At 38.5% G+C, this 27,060-nt stretch overlaps 1 protein-coding gene across 14 annotated transcripts in view; it reads right to left on the minus strand.

The window, feature by feature from the left end:
- Positions 1–27,060, minus strand: part of EIF4G3 (eukaryotic translation initiation factor 4 gamma 3) — a 353,762-nt gene that overhangs the window by 157,510 nt on the left and 169,192 nt on the right. For 7 of the 14 annotated variants that reach the window (XM_070382560.1, XM_070382510.1, XM_070382529.1 and 4 more), the window contains 5 exons: positions 24,253–24,348; positions 22,738–22,851; positions 19,263–19,295; positions 8,058–8,237; positions 7,172–7,286 (listed from right to left, as the gene is read on the minus strand). In XM_070382560.1, coding sequence (XP_070238661.1) covers positions 7,172–7,286; positions 8,058–8,237; positions 19,263–19,295; positions 22,738–22,851; positions 24,253–24,348 — 538 coding nt within the window. The remainder of the gene's footprint in view (positions 1–7,171; positions 7,287–8,057; positions 8,238–19,262; positions 19,296–22,737; positions 22,852–24,252; positions 24,349–27,060) is intronic. The other 7 variants (XM_070382520.1, XM_070382577.1, XM_070382595.1 and 4 more) reach the window with 4 other exon arrangements.

The raw sequence follows: 27,060 nt of genomic DNA on the forward strand, positions 1-27,060 counted from the left end.
TTCTTAAAAGCTTTAAAAGGAAGTAGAAAAATGGGCTATGGGTGGACAAAAATATGAAGTAAAACAAACCTTTTTTAAGAAAAGATGGGAATGAAATAGTATACCTGTATGCTGATGGAACTAATCCAGCAGAGGGAGAAGAAAATGATATTAACAGGAAAGACAGATGAGAACTGCAGAGTAAACAGCCTTAAATGGGTATATACATACATGACGGGTACATAAGGCATGGCTGGCCTTTAGCAGCCAAAGTAACAAGAAGGACAAATGTGTACTAAGGTAGTTAATACTGGTAAAAATCCTTGGTACTTTAGTAAAAAGTCAAATAATGTAGCTCTATTATCACTGTCATTATCGACATCAACATCCCACCATTATCATAATAATCTTCAAGTGGAAAATTCTTAGAAGCACTATGATTTTCAGTATCAGAACTCTGCAGGTATCAATCCGGTTTTGAGAATCAGATTTGGAAAATAACTAAACAGGGCTGATCTAACAGCACGACTAGGACTTGAGTAGGTTGTGTGTATGTGTGTGTTAGTGGTTCAGTCGTGCCCAACTCTTTGCGACCCCGTGGGTTGCAACCCATCAGGCTCCTCTGTCCATGGAATTCTCAAGGCAAGAAGACTGGAGTGGCTTGCCATTCCCTTCTCCAGGAGATCTTCCCAACCCAGGGACTGAACCTGGGTCTCCTGTATTGTGGGCAGATTCTTGACAGTCTTGAGCTACCAGGGAAGCCCTCTGAATAGGTTAAAAGACAAAAAACACTTTAGCCATCCTCTAGTACTGAGCAAAGAACTAACAAAGTAGAACTCAAATAAACAATTCTATGCTACCACATTACGTCAGTAGCTCCCAAACTCAGAAAACAACACCCTAAAATTGGTGTCAAATGCTGCTACCCAAGCAATACAATTTGCTCACCCTGCCATATTTTTTAAGCTAAGTGAAATAAGATTCAAAAGGTAAAAGGTGAAACATCCCTTAAAAAAATCAGATTCTTCTAATGAAATATTTTCGAGTCACCATGACTGGGGCAGAAGCTGATGTACAATATATGCACAATAAATACCAGCTGAATAAACCTGAGAGAATAGGAATAGTCTTAGTATGCTGCTGCTGCTGCTAAGTCACTTCAGTTGTGTCCGACTGTGTGTGACCCCATAGACGGCAGCCCACCAGGCTCTCCGGTCCCTGGGATTCTCCAGGCAAGAACACTGGAGTGGGTTGCCAGTTCCTTCTCCAATGCATGAAAGTGAAACGTGAAAGTGAAGTCGCTCAGTCATGCCTGACTCTTAGCGACCCCATGGACTGCAGCCTACCAGGCTCCTCCGTCCACGGGATTTTCCAGGCAAGAGTACTGGAGTGGGGTGCCATTGCCTTCTCCAAGTCTCAATATGGTGGTGATTAAACACTGAATTAGTAAAACAGTTAATCAACTGTAGATCCCAGCAGAGCAGGCCTTCTGCCCTACCAGACAATAGTTTTACTTTATAACCTAATCCAACCTCTTACATACGCAAAGACATTTAAAAAACATTTATCTATTCTATTAAAAATGTAAATCACCTCATTTGCATATACATATGCATGCACATATTAGGCAAATTACTTATGTTTCTGGACCTCCTATTCATGGAAGGAGGTAGATCTGTGTACATCAGCAGGTCCAAATTCAGCTTAATACCATTTGTTTTGTAAATAAAGTATTATGGGAAGATATCTACAGACAACACTACTCTCTCTGACTGGTTTCCCACTACTATGGAAGAGTTGAACAGCTGCAGCAGATCTGCAAAGCGTAACCTATTTACTATACACAGCCCATCAGAGAAAACGCTTGCTGACTCTTATTCTATCAGTGGTTCTCCGAACCCGGGTCTATACAAAAGTTGTCAATAATACATGGCAATATTTATAAAATAATAGCCACAAAATATACACACATATAATTATAAGCTTGCCAACCTGGACACTATTGGAAAGGACTGTTCCTGCCTTAAAATTATTTCAGTCCTATTCCTTTGTTATTAAAGTGGGCTTCCTATATGAAACAATACAATAAATAGCAGTTTTATTTAAAAGCCTTATTGGCAAAATTTTAAATGTAACAGTTACGTATGTTTCCTCCTTTATTTTACTTTCTATTTATTTTACTTGCCCAGGATATTGAAAGGGCTGGGGGAAAAAATCAGACTACTTCTCATTGGCAAAACCCCAAGCATAAACACCACACAAATTAATTCTGAAAGGCAGGGCGAATAATACCTCAACATCTACATTCCAGAAAATACCTAGCCCAAATGTCTTATATATTGCAGGTCTTCCAAAACCTTTCAAAAATCTTCAATTTTCCATAGAAACAAAGAAAATATAGTGGTTAAGTATGAAGGTTGGCACATAAAATCAATGTATCCTGTATTATACCCATCATAATAATAATGTGGTACATAACCTCATCACTGAACACAGTATTGCTGCTTTGCAAAAACACAATCAAACTAAATTTGATGCCAAAAGTTACCCACCTACACAAACCATGCGGGACGATGACTCCCTCAGCTCTTAAGAACTCAACCAGGTGCCCAAGCCCCCACAGAGACTCAGGAAAAGAGTAGAAAGAAGATGACAGAAGGAAAAGGAAATGACATGACAGAGTGAGAAAGAAGGAGAGTACACCAGTTTGAAGAGAAAATGGGGCCATCTACCACTGCAAATTCTCAACCCTTTTTTTCTTTCCCAACATCACTCCCACCATTAACCACATCGTTTTGCTCCCCAAAAGTGTATTTTTCACTTTGGGCAATCACCAACTAGGGTTGGCCTGGAAATAATTTATCTCCATGAGGTATTTTTCTGACATAACACATATCAGAGTATTTAGAAAACACTGACGAGAAAAATTGAAAAGTGACACTGAGCAAATACTACTCATTAGTTATTTTTCCCTCAACACTGTAGAAACACTGCAAATATTATACAAAACTCTATGATCTTAGTTACTGAAATTCAATGTAGCTAATATTTTTGAGAATCACTATTCAAGGTTTAAACCAAGCAGGGGGTAAACTGTTAGTATGATGGAGTGAACTCCAACGTTACAGATGAAGAACTAAGAACTCTGGGGTGCGGGGAGAGGGCACAGTCCACTCAACTCACAAACTCCAGCAGAAGGGCAAGAGTGAACAAGTCTTGGATTCATTCCTAGCCAGTTCAGAGAAAAGAAGGTCCTCTGCACTAGAAGAGAGGACTCTTGGCTTTGGAACACAGAACTAGGATCCTGTCCCTACACCCACATTTACCCAATGAAAAAGGGAGGCACCAGAATCAGAGAAGAATTAAGAAACAGGAGTGGAAAGGTAAGAGAAAGGGAGTTTCTAAAAAGAGGAGATAGAAGGGAATGTTTATGGCTTCAAGACCATAAGACCATGCCAGCTGACATAAAGCAGTACAGCAGAAGGACCAATAATTGATGGGAACCATTAGATTACAACTTTTGATTCTGATAAAAGCATATTAACTAGTGACATGTTTTAAAATGAAAACGTCTGCCCAAAGGACAAAAGAAGAACCTAAAGTTCTATCAGAGAAAAGATTAATTATGATTTATTCTTAGAATAAATGTAGCTTGAAATTCTAAATGTGATGAAATGAAGAGATGTCCATGAATACACTGTGAGATGGTGGGAAAAATTGGAAAGTTTCAGAACATTAAAAACAGTCTAAGTTCATTTGCTCTAAAATTATTTAAAACAAATGAAAAATATATATCAATCTGTTAAATCATTATTTCTTTAGGGAGTAAGGAAGAAGAGAAACTGACTACTTCAACCTTTTATGTCCTATCTATATTATTTGTACTTTCCATCATTGGTTACTTTCAAAATGGAAAACTTTTAAATTGTCTTTCTAATCTTAAGGAAACTAGGGAAATAGTGTTTTAATCTAGGTGATAAACTACCTACTCAGTGTCTTATTAGATCTAAGTAAGAATTTCCTGGGGAAAAAGATTATCTATCAAAAAGAACAGACATTAACAATATCTGAGATATAATTACACCTCAATAAATAAAACCAAAATGTTGTAATACTGTATATACACATCATCAAAATATTTCCCTATTGTTAAACTCATCTATATTGTTTCCATATATACTACAGCAGTAGTACTAAGAGCAAGAAAGAGGCCTGGCACAGACTTATAATAATGATGATATTTTGTGAGTCAGAAAGTCATTTATGTGATCTGTAAATAAATAGTAGACTCCGCCCGTGGCAAAGGTCATGAGGAAGGAGGCTCAGCATACACAAAGGCGGGATGGAGCCTCAGGAGTCCTCTTGGAAATTCTCGAGCATCTACCCCCAAAACCAGAGTCTGCCTACTTTCTGCTTTGTGCTCTCACCTACACCTCTGACTTTACGGGGGGCTGTCCACCACCACCTCTCTCTGAAAAAGAGTTAACTTACAGCTCCAGTTAATAAAGTTCCTGGGCGTGACAAGAGTGTTTAAACTGTCTAAATACAGATTCCTTTGAGCAATTAAAAGATTGATTAGAAATTGTACTGATGAAGGGTTTTTCACTTGTTGGGCCAATGTTTGCTGCTAAGTTTCCTTATCCTTTACCTACTGTGTCCCTGGCAGTGTATTGATTAATATAATTGGTGTATAGGAATGTAAGTAGTACCTTTAATGTTTGTAACATTGGACCCTTGAGTTAATTCTTTTCTTGTTATAGCCCATCACACCTTTGCCCTATAGGAATGCAACTTTATCTAATGCTTTTGGAGGGTGGCGCCTGACTTTAGAATAATCACCTTTAGAGAAAAATAAGTTTTCTAAAGAAAGGATCTTAAAATGTTAACAGGCTTCTTGGCCAGAAGATGATGTAATTCACCTAAACTTTTGCATATGATAAGTTAGCAGGAAGAAAGCCTGGCTTATTGCTGACTCTACCCCTTCCCCCATTATACTCTATGCACAACTTAAGGTATAAAAACTACTTTGGAAAATAAAGTGCGGGCCTTATTCACCGAAACTTGGTCTCCCTATGTTGTTCTTTCTCTCACCTTCTGGCTGAATTTCCATCTGGGGTGTGGAGGCTCGTCAAGCCTACTAATTTTGCCTGGGCTTCTAAGATCTGACCGTGGAGGCCTTAGTATCTCCTCTCCTTCGGGAGAACGGGAGGACGCCTGCGGCCTACGTAGGTGACGCAAATTCCTTATTTTGGAATTTTATTAGCTTTCCACGTAAACCAAGTTATTCAGCCTCTTTTCTCCACTGAATTTTCTCACTGAGCTATCCTTATTTAACCACTCTTGATATCTTTAATTCTATCGTATCCTGATCGCCGAAGCTGTCTCCCCTTCGAAACCCAACTCCACCAGGGCTGGACCCCGGTAGGTGAGATACTTTTCAAAATGATTCTATAAATTCAAAGATATACCTGCATTCCTTTTGCAACATGAGGTTAAAGAAGAAATACTATTAATTTTAGCATGTTTACTGTGAGAGATAATCTCATCTTGAAGTTTTTCTCTTCAATTAATTCAAGATAACAACAGCCAAATTTACACTTCAAAATAATTTTCAGAGCAAGTACAAAGTGTACAAGTATAAAGACACTAGACTTGTGTGAAACTGTGTCTTAAAAGTTAAGTTCAAGGTGTACAAGTACCTCAACAGTGCTAGCAATATTCTATGTCAAAGCTGAGTAATGTGCACATACAACTTTCCTTTAAAATATATGTGTGAGTATGTTCATTATCCCGAAAATATCAAGTATTTCTTAGTGAAAATATCACTTAATAAAGCCATGTTAAATAAACATATATATATCTGAGACATATAATGAAGTTATAAAGAATACCATTTTGAAACAGCAGTTTCAAAGTAATAGGAAGGTTTTCCTTTTCTAAAAGAAGTAAAGCTAGGCAAACACTTGGCTGCTTTGCCTATTTCACCTGAAAACCTAAGGGAAATCTCCTTGGCGTATTCTAATACCCATAGATTATTCTAAAAGGTTTTTAACTGAGGAACTAATCCCAGTGTTAGGAAAATAGTTAGTGGATACATGTTTTTCTATGGCAGATAACCATCTTAAAAGAACAAGTTAAAATTTTAATATTTCCTTGCTGTAACAGAGAAGATTGATGTTTACTGATTCTTAAAGTTTAATTTTTCTAGTATTCACTGATTTTATAACTTAAAATTGGCTTTCTATGGAATAAAACAAGTGTGGGATGTCACAGATGCTTACTGAATAAGATAAGTAATTTTTATTACTCCTGGTTTAGCACTGGTTCACACACCAAGTATAAACATGGTGCTTGCTTTTGTACACTCAAAGCACTTGTAGTTTCTCAAGGCATTTTCACTTAACTAATTCTCAAAACCTCCCCATGACACAGATATCACCACAATTCTGCAGAAAAGGAATCACAGGTACTCTGAGTTAAATCCAGGCATCCCATGTATATTCTCTAAGTGCCTGCCAGTCACTGTCCTCGAGGTACTAGGGATAGAGCGGTAAACAAAACAAACAAAATTCCCTGCCTTCATGAATATCACATTCCAGTGGGAAAACATCAGCTAATGTTTTGGTAAATGCTTAGGAAAAAAGAAATCATGAAAGGGAGATAAGGTGTATTTATGCCATTAGCAAAAATCCAGTAAAAATCTAGGTAATGATGAGCTGGTAGGAGACATCAGACTGAGACATGGGCTCTTTCAGGACAGAATTACTAGCTCCTTCAGAAGGTGTCATTAACTAAATACATTTCTATAATACTCTTTCCTTATATGCCACTCTCTTAAAACAAAGCTTTCAGGTCAGAACTGTTTGCAACATTTTGTTTAAAAATCCTTCCCTGTGGTACAGATGGTAAAGAATCTGTCTGCAATGCAGGAGACCTGGGTTTGATCCCTGGGTTGGGAAGATCCCCTGGAGAAGGGAATGGCAACCCACTCCAGTGTTCTGGCCTTGAGAATGCCGTGGGCAGGGAGTCTGGCGGGCTGCAGTCCATGGGGTCGCAGAGAGCTGGACACGACTGTGCGCTAACACTTTTCACGTTCACACCACCAAATCTCACTATCTAAACCGCCCTGCTACACAACAAAATGGAATGAGCACAACACACTAGCAGAAATTGCTCAAATTTTCACACTTACCGTAAGCACTGGGAAAGTCCCCAGGTCCTGGCCCAGGATAAAAAGGACCTGGTCCTGGTGGTTGAACCGGGTACTGTTGTGGTGGCCCAACATACGGAGGGCCACTGTGACGGTACTAGAAGAGAGGAGTTACAGACACTGATAAATACCATGAAAGCAGCTTACTATGGAAAAACAAAGGGGTGGGTATGTGTGTGTGAGAGAGAGAGAATCATTTAAAGGAGGTGAAGTCACTTTGTTAAACACATTCAAAATGCTTGCTGTCCATTAAGATGCAATGAGTAGACAAAAACAAGGATTTACTGTATAGTACAGGGAACTAAATTTGGTATCTTGTAATAACCTATAATGGAAAGGAACTAAAAAACTGAATATACATAGGTATAACTGAACCACTTGCCATACATCTGAAACTAACACAGTACTGTAAATCAACTATACTTCAATTTTAAAAAAGATGCAATGAGGATGAAGAAAAAGGTGTGCCTTACGAACGGTCATATAGCAAATGAGAGCACAGGCAGATGTCAGCTCACTGAAAAATTATTTCAGGCTGACAGCTTTCAATGACATTGAACAACATCCCTGGAACAGCTAGTTACTGAGTCTACTTTAGAGCAACTGACTGTGGGTAAGGGACTGGGGGAAAGATAGGATATAAAAACAATTTCTCTATCATCTTAGAAAATTTCAAGAGATGAAAAAAAAACCTCCTTAACAATATTATGAAAAACGACAAAATGGCTTAGATTTACATCCAACAAAAAAGTTCACACATCACTAAAAATCGATGCCATAAGCCATCCTCCCTGCTCCCCCTGGTGAGAATCTGAGTTAATCCCCACACTGCTACTGACAGACCACGTGGATCTGAGAGATACTTTACCTGTGGTATACAGTACTGAGGACCCTGGGGCACTGGGTACGGCATGGGCAGATGGTTAACCATCATGATGTGCTGATTGGCCTGATACACTGCAGTGGGTGTCTGTGCACCGGGTCGAATGGAAGGGCTGCTGTTCGGGATGGTGGCTCTGGGAGGCTGTATTTGAGGCCTCTGGAAAAACTGAGGAGGGGAGAAAAAAAGATTTATTTATTTATTTTTACAAAAGGCAGTATATAGATTTTACTATCATGAGCTTTCTCCTTTTTTTCCACTAACAAAAATCTTAATAACTTGAATTAGAAATACAATATAACATTTCACACACAAAAAAATTCTACATGAGGCCCAGCCACACTAATTCAAGTTTTGATCAACATTGTCACTCATTTGAAAACAGTAGGGCAGTTTCACTTTTAAAATGAAGTCTCAACTAATTGAAACTAAAAGTTCTATACCACAAACGATTAATGTTAAAACGTGTGGTAAAATATAACAAAAGGGGCAGTTGGTATCTCTCTAAAAGTTGTTCTGCTGTATTATATAAAAGCATTCCTGCTTTCATGAAGAGTTGATGGCTCATTATCAACTTATTAAAAGCTAAAGTAGTCCCCTAAAAAAATACCAGTCAAGTCATTTATAAAACATTTACAATAACAACAACAACAAAAATCTGTCTGGACATTAAAACTTTCAACTCAGTTTATCGAGGTCAAATTAAATTAAACTTAACTGTGAGGGTGTCACATGCTAATTGACATATAATGGGAAAAGCCTTCATTTTGAAAACAGTGGCAATCTCATACGGAACTGAACCCAGTTTTGCTTTCTCAAACAGTTTGCGATAAAAGTAGAAAATCTACACAGGCCTTTGAATGGTCTGGAAGGAACTTTCAAATGGCAACCAGTACTTGTGGTTGTTTATGGTTCTCACTTCGGGCTTAAAAGCCTTGAAACAATATACCAATAGGAAATTCCCACTGTGAGCGCACGTATGCGTCAGCACACAGTCACTCTCGCTCTTAGGACAATAATAAGGGAATGGAGAAATAAGGACGCCATGCAGAACCGGTAGTTTGTTACCTGGATGGGTCTGAATCCTCCCTTCAATTATGAAGCAAGAAAGCAGCAGGAAACAGAAAGAAAGCCAATGGAAAAGCTTACAGATCAGTAGGAAGGGGCAGGACATAGCATGCAGCTCAGCAAAAACATCTTTCTATTCAGTAATAATAGGAGAAGAAGAAAGATCAGAAAGTCAGAATGACAGTTCTCCACTTGAGAATTCAAGGGCACGTGGAACTCAAGAATCGAACGACATTTAATCAAAGTAAATAAATCCAGAGGCAAAAATATTCTAATAGTACAGCCACAAGTCTTAACAGCTTGGAAGGAAATGTCTGCTTACTGGACAAGCACAGCTGGAGCTACAGAGGCCTATTCCTGGCTCTCATGGACCCCCATGATATGATTCAGCATTAGTTATTCAGCTAAGACCTACTTTTCATCTTGAGTGGAGACGAGCATTAACAGGAGTGCCATTTGGTTACTTTCAAGTTTGTGAAAGTGCTAAGAAACACCTAAACTTGTCAACTTTTACCAGACTCCTTATGACAGAAACTTGCTCTTTTCAACTAACTAGGTATGTAAGAGGCCACCTACAGGTTTAAAATGGGAAATACAGTAGTAGTCTAAAAATGTTCAGCTCCAAAACCTCCCGAGTTGTCTTATGATTCCAGATGTGAGTGTTGCTATTGGTCCTAATAAAGGCAAGTCTGACCTTTGGGCCTGCTCAGGTTTTATCATGTCCTACTCTTGAGTATCAAGCTACCCACAGGTGGTAGGAAGTAACTTTTCATCTTGTGTTGAATTGGAAGACCTGGAATCCAGTGCCCAAGGCTCATCCCCATTCAGCCCTCATACCCCAGGGCAAAGAAAACCCTAAAGAGAATAAGGGACAGAGAAGGAACAGACAGGAAGGTATAGCAGGAGAATGAAGTGAATGGGGAAAACCAGAGAGTAGTTGGTGAAGATGAAAAGAAAATTCGAGAGGCAGGAGGAGCCTGGGCTGGATTACAGAGACAATAGTCTTCAAATTATCTCTAATGACACAGTTTTGGTGACAGACACAAGAATTTCTGTCAGTTAAAACCAAGAACATTGGACTAGTAAACTTCCCATGCTAGACTTCACTTCTCTTAAGTACACAGTAGACAGAATCTATTTTTCATCAACATATGTGAGCTGTAACCACACTTCAGGAATGAACCGAGGCGTTTTTTTGTAACGCAGTATATGTATCAGGAGCCACAAAGCTGTTACAAGACTCAAGGAGAGCAGGGTCATTCATCTGGCTCAATATATGGAGCACTCCTAGATGTCAGGCACAATGGATACGATTAATTCTGTAAGATTCCCTTCCATGAACTCTAGAGGGCAGCCAAGGAGAGGATCAAACGCACACACGTGATGATCCACTGTGGTTATTATCAACTACTTTTGTCAAAGTACTTATTGCCTTTGAAGACACATGGTGTTACAGGGACGTGATGGGGCTAGAGGGAGAAAGGAAACTATTCCATTAACTTATTCCATTCACAAGAAAAATAGGGGTTCAGTTTTCCCATAACCACTTTTCTTACCACTGTCTTCTAACTGTTCTGCTCTAATTTTTAACCAGCTTGTCTAGAATAACTGAGATTACATTTTACTCAAGGAGATTTCTGAACAGGATAAGACTGTTTGCTTTAGCTGTTTTGAAAGAGAAACAAACAAATATTTCTAATGATACTCATAACAACATATACCTGAGCCAGTAAAACACTAAACTTGTGTTTATGTGGACATACAATATATTTTTTTTTAAATAAACTAAGACTTCAGCTTTGAAACTAAAAAATGTATTAAACATGCACACTAAATAACATCAATAAAGATTCATATAGCACTTTCAGTTACCAGGTACCACTCTCAGCACTTTACATATACATATTAAGTTAATCCTCATTACAAATCTCTAAGGCAGATACTATTATTAACACCACTATTAGATAGATATATGAGGAAATTGAGAGGGATGGCGAGATTAGTAACATCCTAAAGGTCTCCCATGTATAATTTAAACATATTCAGGTTCTGAGCCTGTACTTGTAACTGTGACACACTCTACCTCTCATGAAACAGAATACCCTTTGTAATTTCAAACATGTGATATGTCAGTCAGAAGAATTCTTTTCAAAAGCTGAAGGCATGTGCCAGGACATTTATCAAACTACGCTAACGGGTAGCACATCAATCATAATTGATTATTGGTAACAAAAACACCCCATCAATCACCTCATGAAAACTCATGTATTATCAGTTAGGAAAACAAATTTCTTCTTCCTACAAGACTCTTAATTCTCTGTTTCCTTCAGAGTTACTGAAACTTGTTCATACATTTTTTTTATCCCTGGTACATTTAACAGGCTTACATTTACTCAGCTTTACTGCACTAAGATTTTTACAGTGACAGGCTATTTGGAACTTGTTTCTTCTTTTTAAAAAAACCACATCTCTCTGTCTGTCTGTCTGTCTCTCTCTCTCTCACACACACACACACACAGAGGAAAAGGTATAATGGCTGGACATGCAAAGGAATAAAAAGATATGGATTCTCTTCCCTCTTAACCATTCAACTGTAAATACAGCATTAGATTTAACAGTGGGCAGGCATGGCAGCAAACCACAGGTTAGTGAAAAGTGTGGATATGAACAGGCTTTCCCAAACTGCTTCCAGTGCTTCTGAATACTTTTTCCTCTCCACTGAGTGCTGAAGAATCATTAAAAGAAGCAACACGTCCTGCTTCTGGAAGCACAGTACAGGCCATTTAGTCTAACCATATACCTAAAGTTTGAATCTCTTAAATAACATGCCTTTGGTGTTATCAGACTTTAGCAACTCAACACAGTTCTACTGTGTTGTTAAATGGGAGTTCTGACACCACAAAAGTTCTTCCTTCTACTGGCTCCAACGTTTCTGAACCACCAATCCTCTGGTCTGACATCTACCCTCCCAAAACTCACATCGAAGTCAAATCCTTCCTCTCTGTAAGTGACAACCTGCCATTGCTGGCAACTTATCACTGTTTTTTGTTCCAGGTCAATCACCACTCTAAACCCCTTGTCATTCCAACTAAGATTTTTAAATTCCCTAAACAGCTTACTCTTTTCTCCTCAATTTTCTCCCACTGCTCAAAGTTCTCAAAGTAGAGAGCCGAATATAAATTTCCAGGTCTGCCCAGAATGTGCCAGGCCCTCACTCAATAAATATCTGCTGCAGAATAAAGGAACAATATCTCTCTTTTATTCTGGCCAATTATGCTTCCATTAATGAACAAGGATCACAGGAGCTCCTTTGTCAAAACATTTTACTACCAATTAGTACTGAGTTACAATCATCTTAAACTCTTTAATCTTCTTTATACATAACCTGGCAATAAGTCATGCTCTTTACTTCTCTGTGTACTCTTACAGTTGTGATTTGAATCTCATATAGGAATCAAGTGTTTTATTCCTTTGAAAATTTATCTGGCTAATTTCAACCCATCATTTCAGATTGTATAGAATCTTCTGTATTCAAAATATGTCATGCAATGTCAAAACTACATCACCATCAGCCAATTTGCCAGGCAAGGCATTAATCCAAGTCACTGATAAAAACGCTGAAATGAGACAGGCAAGGAGAGAAGAACCTTGTACAACATAAGTATCATCTCCAAGCTTGATTTCAATCTGTTCAGTCTTCTGTCTTTCACTAGTATGGCCCATTAGTATGCCAGGAAAATGGCAGAGGAAGAGGACAGCCCCATTTGAGGGGGTACTTTGGGTAGCTCCAAAGGGCTAGGATACATTTAAAACAGAGGCTGAATTTATAGGGGACTCAAGATTGCTGACCTTCACAGAAACACTACAGAAGCAAAAAGGAAAATGTTACCTCTTGGAAAATCCTTCTAAAGACACAGTATTTATACCTTTACCATACTTTCCTGGCCAACAACATCTGTCATATCGCTTTTTGAAGATGATGTCCATTTCTCTTTTTTTGGTGGGGGGGGTTGGTGGGGGGGGTGGTGTGTGTGCTGTGCAACTTGCAGGAGTTCAGTTCCTTGACCAAGGACTGAATCCGGGCCCCTGCAATGAAGCCAACCACTGGACCTCCAGGGAATTCCCAAGATGCTGTCAATTAGAATATAACATTTCTTATGAATTTGTTCTCTTAACATCATCAAAAGACAAAGACATCTCTAAAAAAAAAATCTATATAATAATCAGAAATTCTTTGAAAAACACCTATTCATTTTCAGCAACTATAAAAAACTTATTCAGTCACATTAGTTCTTCCTACGTCTAAAACCACTGAGTACTTATTAATTTGCAAAGCAATAAAAACATATCAAAACTATGCTTCTGAAATCCCTAGTTTTTTGCATATGTATTGATAAATTCAACCTACTGGAGGGATAAACAGATTCTCAATTAAGAATTTTTAGGTTAATGCTGCTGCTGCTGCTAGGTCACTTCAGTCGTGTCTGACTCTGTGCGACCCCATGGACTGCAGCCTACCAGGCTTCTCCGTCCCTGGGATTCTCCAGGCAAGAACACTGGAGTGGGCTGCCATTTTCTTCTCCAATGCATGAAAGTGGAAAGTGAAAGTGAAGTCGCTCAGTCGTGTCCGACTCTTAGCGACCCCACAGACTGCAGCCTACCAGGCTCCTCCATCCATGGGATTTTCCAGGCAACAGTACTGGAGTGGGGTGCCATCGCCTCCTCCGATATCTTTTTTAAAAAAAAATAAGCGTGCAAGGAAAAATAATAATGTTATGATTTTCTGATGAGCTAGAAAAAGACAAGTGGTAAAGAGTCCACATAATGGCATATCACTCAAATACGAATCAGATGTTCTGCTGACTTACAACAATTTATAATGAAGGTTATTCATTTAAAATTCTTTGTGTTTTCCTGCACATAGCCTATATTATCAGATAATTTAGATTTCACTAAGAATTAGGAGATTAGACCTAAGGAATTAAGCCCTATAGCTGAGCTGTTCAATAGGCAGCCACTAATCATATGTGGTTACTTAAATTAAAATTTAATTAAAAATTCAGTTCTTGGGTCACAACGCATAATTCAAGCACTCAACAGCTACACGTGACTACTGGCTTCCGTAGTGAACAGCACAGATACAGAAGATGTGCTTCTATTAGACAGTGCTCCCTCAGAGGATTGTGTCAGATGGAGGAAAGAAGTCCCTAAGGATTCTGTCAGGAACAAGCTAGTGTTCTGTCAGATCACAGCGCAGAGTCTAGGAAACAGAAGCATCCTTGTAGAACACTTCATTCACAGGTAAAAATAGCTCGGTGAAAGGGAAAGGCATCTCAGTGCTAAAGGAAACTGACGCTTATCAGGGGCCTAGGATGTGTCAGGCACTGTGACAGGCAGGTACTTTTAATTATCACAATGCCCTCAGGAAATACATGCTCTTATTATAATACTTCAGTATTACTTCACGTGTGAGCATATTTTACCCATTTCACAGATCAAGCTGAGGTCAAAGGTCAGTTTACAGTAAAGGTTAGATTGAATTCCAGTTATGACAACTCCCAACCTATATTTTCGTCGCTGTCTCTGCTGCCACCCTGTAACTCCTTGTGAGTTAGGTACCAGATAAAACTGCCCATCACTGGCCTACATTAAGCTCTGAAAAATACAAGAGTTCTGGTAATAAGACTGCACAGATGCTTAATCAGATTTCCTATCCATTAAACTCTGATATGCCAGGTCTGGCCCTAGAGGCAAATTCAAAACCTTCATTTATTTTATTTTCCAAATCTAAGAAACTGCCTAGAGCAATACAAATATTTCTCTACCAGGGACCAGGACATCAATTTTAACAGCACAACTTTGAGTACAGAAACCTTTAGAGGTCATAATGGAGAGGATGGAATGCAAGGCAACTGTTTCTTCCTTTTTAAAAAATCTTTTTGCAAAAAGAACCAAATTGCAGTAGGAAAACTTGCATAGTTTCAACGCCTGCCACCAGGTAACAATTCTTTGATGCCAAACACTGTTAAGTTTTGTGAAGCTTATCATTTATTAATGCTAAATCCAATTCCTTTGAACACTGTGTGAACTAAAATCATATATCAACATACTACAAAATGTTTTTGTTCCATGAACAATTTAAATTACCTCAAAATGCAAAGACTATTCAGCCATGGTATAAAACCAACACTTGATATTTCTTGTGAAATTCAAAAGTAAAATAAGGACAGGAACATCAGTAACTTTAAACCACAGCTACACAGTCTTCAAAGACCAGATCTACATAATACCAAGCCACTTGTTTCACTTCTGGGTGTACGTTCTGTTCTTTCAGTTTCTAGGTACCTCGGGATTTTCAAACATTGCAAGAAAAATAGTTGACATATTTCTAAAGCCAAGATTGTTCTGCATATAAAATAAGTTAGGACTACTTCTTTTACTGTTATTTTAAGCTAAAGCTCTCTTCAGGTTATAAAGTGCAAAAAGAGTAAGAACATCATTACTAAACCAAAGACTCCCTGCAAAAGCCAAAAATTAACTGTACCAGGAAGATGATGTGGCTGGCACAACCTTACTCAGAACACGGGATCCCTCTGACTTGAGGGACTCAAACAGAGCCCTAGCTGGGCTCTTAAGAAGATTATGGAAAGATCTGTTCAATGAAAGCAGTTCCAAGAAACACTTCCTGTACCAGTATACCAGTTTCTTGGTTCTCTTAAACTAAAAATGTTAACTACCCAAAATCCTGTTGTTCCACTTCAATTCTGATAACTTCATCTCACAAAGAAGAAAGAAAATACATAAGTTCCAGATTACTAAACTGGATGACGGTGTTTTCATAAGGAATCAAATAGCTTATCTAAATAACTATTCTTTTTTTCTTTGCAACGTTTTGCCAACTAAAAATTGGCACTTGCCATCTACCTCCATAAGGATTAAATCACAGACTGCTGCAGCCACTGACCTTCAACACACCCTGAAAGGAGTTCAGGGTGGAGATCAAGAATGAGGCCCTCTGTGCTCTGGGAAAAACTGGCAGAACAGGCCTTAGGAAGATAGTTTCAGAAGAAGCAACTCTTACATCTCCTCACAACCAGAAAAGCACTAAAATTACTTGTGGTGACGTCTGCTCCTCGTGACCAGCAGTAACCTTCATGAGACTAGTGACAGAGATTAGCAACAACCTTCTCCAAAAATCTGTGTGCTTGATTGAATGTACTTCCCTTTCACCAAAAATCACTATACACTGATCCTCCCCGCTGCCTCTCTGCAGCAGTTTCTCAGAGCTATCTAAGATGCTGTCTCCAGGGCTGTCATCCTCATTTGGCCACAAGTAAAACTTAACCCACAACTCTCACCTTGTGCATCTTTCTTAGTCAACAGTTTATGGAAACAATTGTTACTAAACATCTATAAAAAGTTATATATGTACTACAGGACTTTAGAAACATCAAAACATCATCCAGCACCAAATTATTTCATAAAAAGAAAAAAAAAATGAGATCAAAGCACTGAAAGGATATATGATTGGAAAGGTAGCCGCTGATGAATAATGCAATAAAGGAGAACTGAGAAATCCATTCACTAATTCTAACTAGTCAAAACTGACTCTAACCCTTGATTTGACTCTTTCTGGCCAAAGCAAACAGCCATAGATGGGGGAAAAAAAAAATGGGGGGCCTTCATTCAACTTTGAGTCCTAATCACAAGAAACCAAAAATATCCCAGGACATAAATATTTTCCCTAAAGAAGTGTCTTTTCTCTATGCCTTCAACACTTGTTTTCAACAGTACTGGCATTTTGGATAGAATAACCAGTTACGAAAAACTGCTCTCTATATTGCAGTTCCTTTAGCAACCTTTGGGCTAATACATGCCAGTGGAGTTCCTACAGTGACAGTTTAAGAAACAAAATGAAAAAAAAACACCTCCGTACATTTCCAGATACCCTGTATGGAAGTGGTACTGTTTCTCATTTAAGAATGACTGGCTGAAGGCTGTAATTAAGACATCTCCTCAGACCTAAACCCTGAGAGTTTCATGGAGAAGGAGATGCTCATGATATGAAACAAGACATAGAGAAGCTTGCATAATGAAAGCAGTACTGTTGAAAACAAGTGTTGAAGGCATAGAGAAAAGACACTTTGTTAAAATTTTTTAAAAAGATAAAATGTATCACAAGCCTTTAGACTCAGAAGAAAGTTTTTAAAAACTAGATTTTCCAAAAGCTGACAATATATAAAGGCTTAAACATCCCAATTTGAGGACCACTGCAACTGAACTCAAGTAATAGAAACACTTAGCCTTGTACCAAGGAGCACAGAAACTTTTTTGCTGAGGCCGTAGTTTTTTTACTCTGCGTCTTCAACAGAGATCTTTTAGCTTTCTCTCTTGTCAGGAATTTCTGGCTTTATCCCTGATTAAAATGTAAACCTTGACTCTATGGCTCTTGAGTAGATTTGCTGTTTTTTAAAAAATGTATAATCAATCTTTTTTAACCTAAGAGGTTATCTTTTCTCATAATTAGTAATCTTATCCACCAGATTCATACTATATGCCAAACACTCCACTAATCGTATTATTTGTATTATTTCACATATCTTCACATTAGTCCAAAGAGAGTACTGATACTATTCCTTATTTTGCAGATGAGAAAACCGAGCCTGAGAGCAGTAAGCAGTTTACCCAAGACCACCAAGCTATAAACCAAGGTCCAGCTGACATCAAATTCCAAGCTCTTAAAGCACTTCAACAACGCTATCTCTATCAAGTAAAAACTACCCTAAGTTTTATTTCTCTATCAAATCCAAAGAACTGCCATCCATTTCATACAACCACCTCTGAGTTCTCCTGCAAAATATCTTTTTTAACACCTCAGAATTTATCTGGTTTTTACATCATCTAGATTGGAAAATCGTATTTTGAGAAGCAGAGCCTTTTATTAAATCACTGCTAGACAATTAAAGGTTTCAATTAAGTAACATCCAATATGATACCATAGGTAAACACTGCTAATATTTCTTTCATTTTATCAAACCATACTAAGTTGCATGACAATATTAAAAATAGCTAACACTTACTGGCTGCTTATTTTATGTCAGATGACTTACATATATTATCTCTAATGTAAAGGGTATTTATCACCACTTTACATACAGGGAAACCGAGGCTAAGAAAAAAAAACTGCTTAACTCAGCTGGTTACACAGCAGATCTATCAGATTTAGAATTTAGATTAGCCTAGGCTCTTTCTACCACAGAATGAGAAAATGTTTCAGAATACTTGGGAGAAAAACCCTGCAACTCTTTTTTTTTCTTTCTCTCAAACCATTTCCCTCTAGTATATTCCTGCTAAATAAACTAGTGTCTGCATACACATTTTTGAAATTTTAATTTACATAATAACTTCATTTAAAAAGAATAGGCTAAAAATATTAAAGTTAAATAAGGTATCAATTTTCTATATATGCTAAAAATAAAGATAACTATGCAGCAAATGAATGTATATTATTGTTAATCAATTTATTAGGTCTACGTTAGTAACTGAGATTAAGTGGTTTTAGAAATACTAGTACTATTATATACACATCAATACAAGTTACATCAGAAAGTTAGTTAACAGAAAACTCTTAGAATGTTGCCTATTCCATTCAGTTAAATTTAAACTTACTGCAGATATCCACAAAATCCGTAAGGGCTTAATATATCTAAATACTTTCAAAGTTGGCTATCAATTCAGGGCAATTTTTTTTGCAAAGTAAAGAAACTCTTTATTTTTAAACTGTGTTGTAAAAAGAAGAAAACTGGTTTGCTAATAACAAAATGCTATGAAATCAGTGAAGAATAAAGAGAACTGTATTAAATCACAGCAAACCTACTCTTTTTTTGGGGTTGGGGCCAAGCCACAAGGTATGTAGGATCTTAGTCCTCCAATCAGGGATGGAACCTGCACCCTCTGCACGGCAAGTGCAGAGTCGTAACCACTGGACAGCCAGGGAAGTCCTGAAGCTACTCCTGAAGAGCAGCTTGAGTGGGTCCATGGAATGGCAGCATTCTAAGAGTCAGAAACTACTAAAGCCCCCACCTATTAGTTCAGGGTAATAGTGAAGGGGCAAGGGTACAGTACCTGATGATGGGCAGGTCGAGGCCCCGCTGCAAACTGAGAAAAGGAGGGAAAACAAACACAAAAGGAAAGGCACAAAGAGTCAGAAACACCACAACAAAAACCGAAACTTCACACAATATGCTGAAAGAAATAAAACCCACAGGAAGAAAAAAAACACAAACAGTCAAAGCTTTGCTGCAGGACAGTGACAGACAGGTACTGAGAAGATTCAACAGGCTGACACCTCTATCAGAAACAGTTTGCCATTTATCAGCTGGGAGAGAAACAGCTAAGCTGCTATGCACATAAGAGTGCCTCTCTGATAGGAATTTTTTTTAAACCCTAAAATAAAACAAAAGAAAGTTTGAAACACTAAGTGGTTATATTAAGACAAACATATGAAAAGTCAACTATGCTTATGCAACTGATAAAACTGCAGGGAATGAGAAATGCTTTCCCATTACAAGAAACAGCCAGGAGGTAATTATAATGTCCAGCAGAAAATAAAGAATGTAATAGTACAGATTTCAAATTTTCTTAAATTAAACAGGGTATCTCACATATGAAATGGAAATTTCACTATCTTCATTTCTTGGAGTTAAAGATTAAAATTTATCATATATATTATAAATATATAAACATATAAATAAATATATTTATAATATATAAGTGTAAATATATAAATAATTATATATATTTAAATTTGATGAACTAGTAAAGTTTAATACCAGGCATATCAAAGCAGAGGTAAAGAACACCATCCTTTAACATGATTAGTCAAAGTGGTACTCTTATAAGCTCAAGAAGAAAAAAAAAGAGTCAAAGAAGTCAAATATCTCAATTACTATGTAGACACAACAGCACAAGACTGCATACTTGTACCTGCTGCTATCTGATATTGAGAACAAAAACAAAAGAAAACGTCACTTTTTAGGTAAACCACAGAGCATTTGAAAGAGGATAATACATATTCCAACTCTTACTTTCCCTAACTTAGAATGGAAGAAAAAGCTTTTTCACCCATAAAATTTTAAATACAAAATCTCTAGGATCAAATAACTCATCAGAGCAAAATCAGACTTTCAATGGGATTTTACTAAAAAGAAAGAGAAATTATTCAGGCACGTAGAGTCACCTACTGGCCACCTACACGTTAACTACTGAGATGTTAACCACTCTCTTTAACAGTTAAAATATTTAGTAAGCCATTTTGAATGCAAACCACACAGGGTCTTATTTAAAATATTTAAGGAGCTAAAATATGTATCTTCTTTGAATTGTTTAATTTCCTATGGAGCCTTCCTTCTGTTACTTTGGGTGAACAAGACTGAAGATGAACTAAGAAACAATTCTCTGTACTCAGAATTTAAGTTACCAGAATTATTTCCTCAACTGTCACTACTGAATATAAAAATTTTTCAAGAAATTGCAGTAGGTCACATGCCACAATGTAGGAGATGACTGAAGACAGCTCTAATCAAGAATTTACCTTAGAAGCTAAATGCTACCTACTGCTCAGGTAATGAACACTGTTCTAACACATTTTGAAATTATTCCGTATAACTTAACGAGCTCTCCATGACTTATAGGATCAGGGCATGTTAGCCAGCCATTATACTTGCTAAAAACCAATGTAAAGTAGTTTTTCAGAATGATGATAATGGCAGCTAGCTTTCTTGCAAAACATTTTCTCTTCAAAGAAACTGAAGTTTTATATTTTCAGTTTTCCAACTATGAAAAGAAAACAGATCATACCTCTAACTATGGCCATCAAGTTTCAAGAATAGGTAATATTACCCATGTGGTATTCACATAGAGGGTGGGAGTGTGATGTTTCTTCATGACACTTTTGAAGGAAATGGGAGAGAAGGGCCATGTTAAAAAAATTAACCTTAGTACAGTAGTACCTGTCTTATCACTGTTCCACAGAAAGGCCCCATTTTTAAGGCTCTACAATAAAATTGAAACTTTATATATTTGGAATATTCCGGTCAAAAAGGAACTTCCTATGAGCAAGAGGAGTACCTTATAAAATTACACGAATATTAAAAAAATAAAAGTTAGTGGGAAAGTACCCTAGTCTATTTTGCACTAGTCACCATTGGCTATTGAGTTTTTCATTTGTAATGACAAGTCTTAATCCTACAGGTAACTGTAAGCAACAGAACAAACTGTAATTGCTGCTGGCTTATATTAAAAATAAAAACTTTTCTTTTTTCTAGGAAGGATTTTTAAGATGGTAAGGACTGAAGATACTAAGGAAAGCAGCCTTCTGTGAACTCAGAGCCAGTGTTTACGCCACCCACGCTCCCTCACACCCACTCACCCTTCTGTGCACAGCTGGTAACTGGGCATGACCAATAGTTATTCATGTACCTTTGGCACTTAGCACCACAGAATATAAAAATAACCAATGGTTACAGGTTATTGCAAAAGCCAAACTGTCCCCCACCCCCATTAAGCATTTGATGATTTCACTATTTTGGAGGCTATTAAGCAATAAATTATAGTTTACATAGTTCCAATACAACCAGAAAATGGAACAGGTAGGTAGTTCTTCAATTTTTTTTCTTTTTTTTTACTTTTAAACAAAACTGTCAACAATATACAAGTATCAAGCAGAAATACAGGCACAAAGATCTTCTCAAGGAGGGAGGGGGGCCACTTGAAGCCAGTTGGATTGCAAAGGCAGCTGTCCAGGGAAGAACAGAAAAGCCTAAACTGTGCAATTGCCAATGGCCCATTAATGCAGAAATAGAATGGAGTAAGCTTTAGCTGCTCTACAAAGCCATGGGAAGAGGCCCTTCCTGAGTGCAATAGCTTACCTCTCCTCACCAGTTGGGGTAGCTGTGGGATGGATGAGACTGGACTATGGCAACTTGGGATGTGAGAAGAAAATGCAATCCTGCCAAATTCCAAACCCAACTTCACCCTCCCAGCACCAACACAAACGAAATAAAGAAAACTGGACCCAAAACAACAAGCAAGAGTAGTGCAGGGTCTGCTAGTCTTGCACGTGTTTTGGGGTATGTAATGGAATGTTATGTGTGTGGCTTTTAGTAATGGGGGTGGTAATGGTCACTAGCAGAGCAGATGGCAAAAATTGCATAGAGGATAGTATCTGAAGATAGTTTATGACCACAGAAAAATGGCTGACAACTATAGACAGTTTTCCCTTTGATAACCAATTATAAAATGAAAGAGGGAAAAAGAAGCCTTTTAAAAAGAAATTTATCTCTTAAAATCAAATTCATCTCAAAGGGATATCCCTCTAAACCCCAAATTACTCCTGTCTAATTCCCAATAGAGAAGACCCACCCAATTTGTTATTCTTTTCCCCATAATGCCCGGCAAAAACTGCCATGCCAGGTTAGACTTTCAGAGAGGATGCAATCAATGCATTTGTGTTCATCAGCCAATAAACGGATGTGGTCAAAAATAATGCGTGCCGGGGGCACCACTGCCTGCAAGAAGTACAGCTTGTTACATCGCTTACAATGCAGTATTTTATCCAGCCTCTTCCAGCCAAGGACCTGTAAACGGGAGTCTGTTCCAAAACCTTCCTCCTCTTCCAGTTGTCTGTGCAATGTATTGGCACTGTTCTGCTGGGCTGTCAAAAAAACTGGTTTAGAGATGCAGCTCTTCAGTCAGGTTTTGCGCCAGTTCTAACCATGTAAATTCTTTTCTTTCCCAATAATTATACAAGGCGTAGAGGGGTTAAAAGGGCCATAGAATTCTTTGCAATAACAGCTTACCATAATGTTCCATGTTTAGTGATTAGAACTGGGGCCTATCTAAAGTAATCTGGCGAGATCTCAAGGCCCACTCTAAGTGGTCAAGTGTCCACATTCCCAAACCACTCTCAGAACAAAACTTGCATCAGACATCTTGTTGACCATTGCAGCAAAAAAGTAAACAAACAAAAAAAAACCAGACAAGCAAACGAGCAACTAGGACCACAGTCCCACCTCTTTAGAAGGGCTCCTCCACCCCCGGGGAACCAGGGCCTAAGAAAAGGGCCTGAAGAAGAGGGCCACAGGGAAAGGAAGGCAGGAAGAGGACCAGAGAGAGAGCACATCTGAGAGAAGTCTGCGACCTTACAGCTCTTTGAGGAATTCTGTCATTTACCTCAAAATTCCTAAATTCATGCATAAAATCAAATGAACAGAAGCTAATGCAATGAAATATTCCTGTACTACAGGCAAAAAAGCAGAGGTGGAGAACCAAAAGAAGATCCCTGTACTCTGAGAAAAACACAGAGCGGAGATCCAAGTAGGGGCGTGAGAGACAATGAGATGTGACAGAAGCACCTGCTAGCAAACACTAATCATGCAGGGCAGGCAACACCATCCTAAAGAAAGGACTGCTGAAGCCACTGCACACTTGTGTGAAACAGAAGGATGAACCTTGAGTAAATTCTCTGTCTTTGCCATACTTATTGCAATCCATGTAAAAGATGAGCAAAGAGGATGACAGCATTTATACTTCTATGACAATTTATTTACCATCTGAAGAAATAAATACACCATTGGTGTAAGTCATGCATATGTCCACACAGTCAAATAGTTAGAACTGATCTAATAATACTGATTCAAAAGTTGTACTTCCCTAGGCACTAGAATGTCAGAGTCCAATTAATGAAATGTAATTTATTTTCAAAATCATGCTTTACACGTCTCCTGAATTTTGAACAGTACAAACAAAAACTTAAGAGCTGAAATGAAGTGAACTTGAATGTAACTAGAACTTGAATGACACAGAAAAGTAAAGGAAAAAAAAAGAAAAAGGGAAAAGGCTCCACTTGTTCTTTTCTTAATAAATTTAAATAATTCCCATAGAAAAGGTCTGAAAATGCAATGCTATCCAATAGTAACAGTAATAATAATTTTAACAATTGTCTTTGTAATACATTTCTAAAATCAAATAAAAATATGAACCAAAAGAACCTAAGCTACAACAAACACAAACTTAGGTGGAGAACATTTTCTAGAACAACCTTCTGCTTACTTACCGGAGAACGGGTTTGAGGTTGTGAATTCATTGTCTGAGGAGCTTGAGGATAGACCAACGTGGTTGGACCTGCATTCTGTCCAGAGGGATAAGGGGTCTGTCAAAGAATGACAAGAACAGTATCACCCTGTGAGTAAATATGGCACGGGTAACTCAATTCCAAAGAGTTTAAGAGTTTAGAAAAGTGTTCATTAATGTGGTTTACAGCTCTGTTTGAAAAGACCTAATTTTATCACAATATCCAGCAATTCAGAATCAGTGCAATCTTTTTAGAATTTATCTTAAATCTCTGATGAGAAGCAACTTCATCACACAACTCAGAATGGTGAGCAATTTAAAACTGATGAATAATTTATTTCAGACTGGTTGACTACAGTTAACTGATGCCTCAGAAAGTGAACTGCAGATAAGGTGGGGAACACTACTTTAATTTCAATATACAGTTAGTGGTATATTGCACCCATGAAATTAAAAGACGCTTACTCCTTGGAAGGAAGGTTATGACCAACCTAGACAGCATATTCAAAAGCAGAGACAATACTTTGCCAACAAAGGTCCATCTAGTCAAGGCTATGGTTTTCCCAGTGGTCATGTATGGATGTGAGAGTTGGACTGTGAAGAAGGCTGAGCACCGAAGAATTGATGCTTTTGAACTGTAGTGTTAGAGAAGACTCTTGAGAGTCCCTTGGACTGCAAGGAGATCCAACCAGTCCATCCTAAAGGAGATCAGTCCTGGGATTTCTTTGGAAGGAATGATGCTAAAGCTGAAACTCCAGTACTTTAGCCACCTGATGCGAAGAGCTGACTCACTGGAAAAGATCCTGATGCTGGGAGGGATTGGGGGCAGAAGGAGAAGGGGACAACAGAGGATGAGATGGCTGGATGGCATCACCGACTAGATGGATGTGAGTTTGGGTGAACTTCGGCAGTAGGTGATGGACAGGGAGGCCTGGCATGCTGCAGTTCATGGGGTCACAAGGAGTCAGACATGACTGAGCGACTGAACTGAACTGAACTGAACAGTGGTATACTGAAGTGTAAACTTCTGGCTGTTGAGGTAATAAATACAGTTGTTGAGATGTACCACTTATGAAAACACGAGAAATGTTATCTCCTTCTACTCAAAAAGTTAGGTGAGGACTCTCCCCTCTCATAGCTAGTATGCTGCTAAGTCACTTCAGTCGTGTCCGACTCAGTGTGACCCCACAGACGAAAGCCCACCAGGCTCTGCCATCCCCGGGATTCTCCAGGCAAGAACACTGGAGTGGGTTGCCATTTCCTTCTCCAATGCATGAAAGGGAAAAGTGAAAGTGAAGTTGCTCAGTCGTGTCCGACTCTTCGCGACCCCACGGACCGCAGCCTTCCAGGCTCCTCCATCCATGGGATTTTCCAGGCAAGAGTACTGGAGTGGGGTGCCATTGCCCTCTCCGAAACACAGTATACTACAGGAAAAAAAGAACAACCAAGATTTTTTCACTGAAGATGCTGAAAATGTGCATGCTGGACATATTTCATCTTATTCAAACTTCTGACTAATATTTTCCACACTAGAGCCAGTTGTCAACACTGCAAAACAAGTACGTGAATTAACATTCAGGCTCGAGTTCTTTCATTCTGTAATACTCCCTTACTGTCCACACAAAGCTGGTGTTCTATACATACTGAGACTCTACCATTCCTCTCAAAATGGGTATTAATAAAACAAAGAATTTATTTTCCTTTACCTTGGAATTACTCTTTGAAACAGACAAAAAATAATCAAGTACTTCCCATATCTAAATAATATGTATGCCAAGAGCTGATGCATACTCTGTACACAAGCAGCTCTACCTGAATGCAAAGCAGAACACGGGACGACTGCCACACATGGATATATGCTGCTGTGCCATTCAGTTCAGTTCAGTCGCTCAGTCGTGTCCGACTCTGCGACCCCATGAATCGCAGCACGCCAGGCCTCCCTGTCCATCACCAACTCCCAGAGTTCACTCAGACTCACGTCCATTGTGTCAGTGATACCATCCGGCCATCTCATCCTCTGTCGTCCCCTTCTCCTCCTGCCCCCAATCCCTCCCAGCATCAGAGTCTTTTCAATGAGTCAACTCTTCACATGAGGTGGCCAAAGGACTGGAGTTTCAGCTTTAGCATCATTCCTTCCAAAGAAATCCCAGGGCTGATCTCCTTCAGAATGGACTGGTTGGATCTCCTTGCAGTCCAAGGGACTCTCAAGAGTCTTCTCCAACACCACAGTTCAAAAGCATCAATTCTTCGGCGCTCAGCCTTCTTCACAGTCCAACTCTCACATCCATACATGACCACTGGAAAAACCACAGCCTTGACTAGACGGACATTTGTTGGCAAAGTGATGTCTCTGCTTTTGAATATGCTATCTAGGTTGGTCATAACCTTCCTTCCAAGGAGTAAGCGTCTTTTAATTTCATGGCTGCAGTCATCATCTGCAGTGACTTTGGAGCCCAGAAAAATAAAGCCTGACACTGTTTCTACTGTTTCCCCATCTATTTCCCATGAAATGATGGGACCGGATGCCATGATCTTCATTTTCTGAATGTTGAGCTTTAAGCCAACTTTTTCACTCTCCACTTTCACTTTCATCAAGAGGCTTTTTAGTTCCTCTTCACTTTCTGCCATAAGGGTGGTGTCTTCTGCATATCTGAGGTTATTGATATTTCTCCCGGCAATCTTGATTCCAGCTTGTGTTTCTTCCAGTCCAGCGTTTCTCATAATGTACTCTGCATATACGTTAAATAAGCACGGTGACAATATACAGCCTTGACGTACTCCTTTTCCTATT

The sequence above is a fragment of the Bos mutus genome, chromosome 2 (assembly GCF_027580195.1).
Source record: "Bos mutus isolate GX-2022 chromosome 2, NWIPB_WYAK_1.1, whole genome shotgun sequence".
NCBI classification, from domain to species: Eukaryota; Metazoa; Chordata; class Mammalia; order Artiodactyla; family Bovidae; genus Bos; species Bos mutus.